At 34.8% G+C, this 3,714-nt stretch overlaps 1 protein-coding gene across 1 annotated transcript in view; it reads left to right on the top strand.

Moving 5' to 3' along the window:
• Positions 1–3,302, top strand: part of ISX (intestine specific homeobox) — a gene marked incomplete at its 3' end in the record, with an annotated part of 27,656 nt that extends 24,354 nt beyond the window's left edge. Inside the window, exons 3-5 of the mRNA XM_015812824.2 lie at positions 961–1,071; positions 1,578–1,638; positions 3,092–3,302. Coding sequence (XP_015668310.2) covers positions 961–1,071; positions 1,578–1,638; positions 3,092–3,302 — 383 coding nt within the window. The remainder of the gene's footprint in view (positions 1–960; positions 1,072–1,577; positions 1,639–3,091) is intronic.
• Between the last annotated feature and the right edge of the window lie 412 nt (positions 3,303–3,714).

Genomic DNA, 3,714 nt, shown 5'->3' with positions numbered 1-3,714 from the left:
ACACTCTCAACAACCTTCGCCGTAAAGCGAAGGTTGGAGACTGGACGATAATTGGCCAGTTCATCTGGGTCCAGGGAAGGCTTCTTGAGGAGGGGCCTCACAACGGCCTCTTTAAGGGCCGCAGGAAGGGCACCCTCCTGCAAAGAAGCGTTAACAATTCCCTGGAGCCAGGCTCGTGTACCCTCCCGGGCTGCCAGTATTTATTTATTTGGTTTGTGTGCTGCCCATCTCATCTAGAGGCAACTTTGGACAGCTTACAAACATTAAAAACCAGCAAACATTAAAACAGTAAATAATAATAATAATGATAATTTACTATTTTAAAATGGGGGGAAGGAAGCATAAGGTACACAGAGAGAAGTGAGGTCTTATCTTAATCCGATAGCCATCTCCAGACTGGTGCACCCCTGTCGGGGGCCCAGGCCAACTGGTAGAGACAGGTCTTCAGGCCCTTATGGAAAATCAGGTAATTGGTGGGGTTCTCACCTGGGGAAGGTACAATGGTCTAAAGAGCAGAAGCCACAGTAGAAAAGGCTCTTCTCCTGGACTCTACCAGCCAAAATTCCTTCATCCATGGGGTCTGCATCATGCCCTTTCTGCTGACACAGATGAGGTGGTCAAATCCCATTCCTTCAGAATATTTGAATTTCAATCTCAGAATTCTGAATAAAATTAGAATTCCAAATTTCAATTAAAATTTGAAATCAGTATTCAAAATACCAAGTTTTGATTGCACGTATCAAAATGTTTAATATAAAAATTATATAATATAAAAATTACTGAAAATATATTGTAAGCCAACTGTCAGATACTATCAAATAGCTATTTTTCTATTTCTTAGGGCAAATCTGAAATTATTGCTTTCTGTGAATGTAAACATTCCTCCTAACAGATAGAAGCAGCAAAAGTAATAGCAGTCACTAATAAAATTTTAATTTTTTAATTCTTTCTTTTACATAGATTTGGTTCCAGAATCAACGAGCAAAATGGAGGAAACATGAACGATTTGGCAATTTAGCAGGCCTGCAGTATCAGACCAAAACTGATTTTATTTCAGCCCCAAAGCCAAAAGTAAGTGTGGGTTTCACTATTCATTTGTAATAGAAAAAGCAATTCCATGAAATAAAACATTTTCTTGATGTACTATTCAATAATACCAAATAAAGACACACCAAGTGCAAAAATGCAAAAACATAAAGTTAAACAGAAAGCACTAACCAATTTTTTAAAAATAGAAAAAGAAATCACAATAAGCAGGCAATTCATTTTTTTTATTTATTGGTTTTATGTACTTCCCATTTTGCTATCCAAAATGACTCTGGGTAGCTTACCTTGTAATAAAAATACAAATATATATAGTATTATAAATATAAAAACAAATAAATTTACAAGAGTTAAATAAAGAGGAAAAAGCAGCTTTCTCTGTCAATGCACCAACCACTTCCAACCTAAAGCATGTCAATCAAGGCCGCATATCAACTAACAATTATAGATTTTAAGAAGTATTCCATTTTAATCAATGAAGTAAAACTTGACTATGTTGAATCAAACATTTTAGTCATTTCATTGTTTGATAGGTAGCCAGTTCAAAAAATGAGGGTGCATATGTTTCTTCAAATCAGCCATTGACATCCAGGGGTAATACTGTACTCTCTTTTAAAGAAAAAACTATAATCCAAGTGGTTCTTTACAAATTGGTAGATTACAATTAAAATAATCCACTAGTGCCTTAAAATTTGATATTTATTCTCTTATTAAACCCTTAATTGTATTAAGAACATTAAACCAATATGCAGCCGCAAGTGGAGATGCTGAAATCATAAATGTTAATATGCCTTCAAATTTATTATTACACCAATATATGAGTAATACTATATGAAAATATAGATAGCCACATCTTTTGAACTTTCACATCTAGGAAAACCTGAAAAAGATTTCTTGATAAATTAGGTCCAAATTGAGAAGTTTACAAATATTCTGACTGAATTTTCTGAGATTTGAGGCATGTTGTATTATTTTGTAACCTCTCAAAAATTGTACCTATGTAACTGGCACTAAGATGTTCTAAAGCATTAAACTCTTTTCAGCTAGTTTTAACTCCACCCTCACCCCACCCCAAAGTTTATCTGCCATTTTTAAATAATATTATCCCAGAGAGTCAATTTCTCATGAGAACCAGGATTCAATTTAAGCCTGACTTCAACCCACCCAGATGCTATGGGCTGGCAGCTTCACCTTTGGTGCCTACTAGATTCTATGTACTCACCTTTAACTTTAATTTCAAAGCTTAATGATAATAAATTAATAGGAGGTTGACCTCCTGCAAAATAAATTGCTATTTTCTGGCACCAATCCTATTTCCAAGAATGCCCTTGTGTCCCACATAATCTAACAAGTATGCATAGACAAAAAACATGGGGATTGTTGTAGTCCAATGCTATGTTTGAAAATAAATCCAGTTGCCCAGACAAAAGATTACAATTCACATTTCACTGTCTCGTGATTTTATAACAAGTCATCCTGGTTATGGTAGCCATTTGAGGAAGAATTAATGCAGTAATTTTTAAAGGGTGACAGTACCATATATATTTAAAATTCCTAATTCCTAAAATTCCCAGTGCCCTATAACATTTGCCTATCCTTTAAAGCAGATACCTTGTACATTCTAACCTTTATTTTCTTGTGCCAATATAGCAGCAGTTAAATTTTAAGGACATATTCAATTTCCCTCACCTCCTTCCTAATTTTTTTTTTGGTGGGGGGGGGGGTCATTAATCTTTCCCTTTTCCAGTGTTTGACACAGTTGAGAATAGGTGTCCATCATCACAAACTATGGTTAACGCAAACTAGAAAGTGGAATCTGCCAGAAGTTAAGGATTTTACATTAGTAGCTTTGATACCTAATCTTCCCATTAAAAAAAATCACTTCATTTATTTTTTCTTACTTTATATCAGTTTCTATTGTTTTTTATCTTGCTTTAAAAAAAACTGTAATAAAAATTCTACTTATTATTGTTGGACATGTTGATAATATTTGATATAACTTCACCCTCTAATTCCTCTCTCATTCATTCTTTTTATCTTGTAACAGGACCCTTCCACGATGCCCAGCAACAGCCTTTTTGGTATTGCCCCTCTTTCAGGGTCCTATTATGCACTGATCCAAGAACATTCCATGCACACCTAGCTATCCGACCTGCTGTCTTGTCCATGGACTCTTTGGCATTTTCAAAATCATCTCTAATTATTGACTGTCTTCCTCCTTATATCCTTCACCTTCTGCTCCTGAAGCAAGCCAGAAGGTGTGCTACTATCAATTTCACCTAATAGAGGATGAATTGTAAACATCTTTGAAGCAATGTCTGGTTCTTCTAAACAGATGCCTTCACTGAACCAGTATTATGGTGTTATGGGATTCCAAATAATTCCCATGGCTACAAAACTTACAGGTTTAATACAATCTGGTTACTCTTTCTCAGCTTATCTTCATTGGAATGATTGTAAAGAAGTACCAACTGGTGCAATTTAGAAAATGGATGAAATATAAGTAGAATATTAAAAGAACTGTAGACAACAATTTTCCTTTAAATATAGAGCTAAAAAGTTTAATGTTGTCTTTGAACAATTTGTGTGAATCAGTGGTCCCCAACCTTTTTATATCCTGGTGTAAATGACACCAATCTTTCATCAAAGTTCAACAATTCAGTGTTAATT

This window comes from Protobothrops mucrosquamatus, unplaced genomic scaffold (genome assembly GCF_001527695.2).
Source record: "Protobothrops mucrosquamatus isolate PMUCROS unplaced genomic scaffold, P.Mucros_1.0 scaffold113, whole genome shotgun sequence".
NCBI lineage: Eukaryota > Metazoa > Chordata > Lepidosauria > Squamata > Viperidae > Protobothrops > Protobothrops mucrosquamatus.
This window is presented reverse-complemented; position numbering and strand designations above follow the sequence as displayed.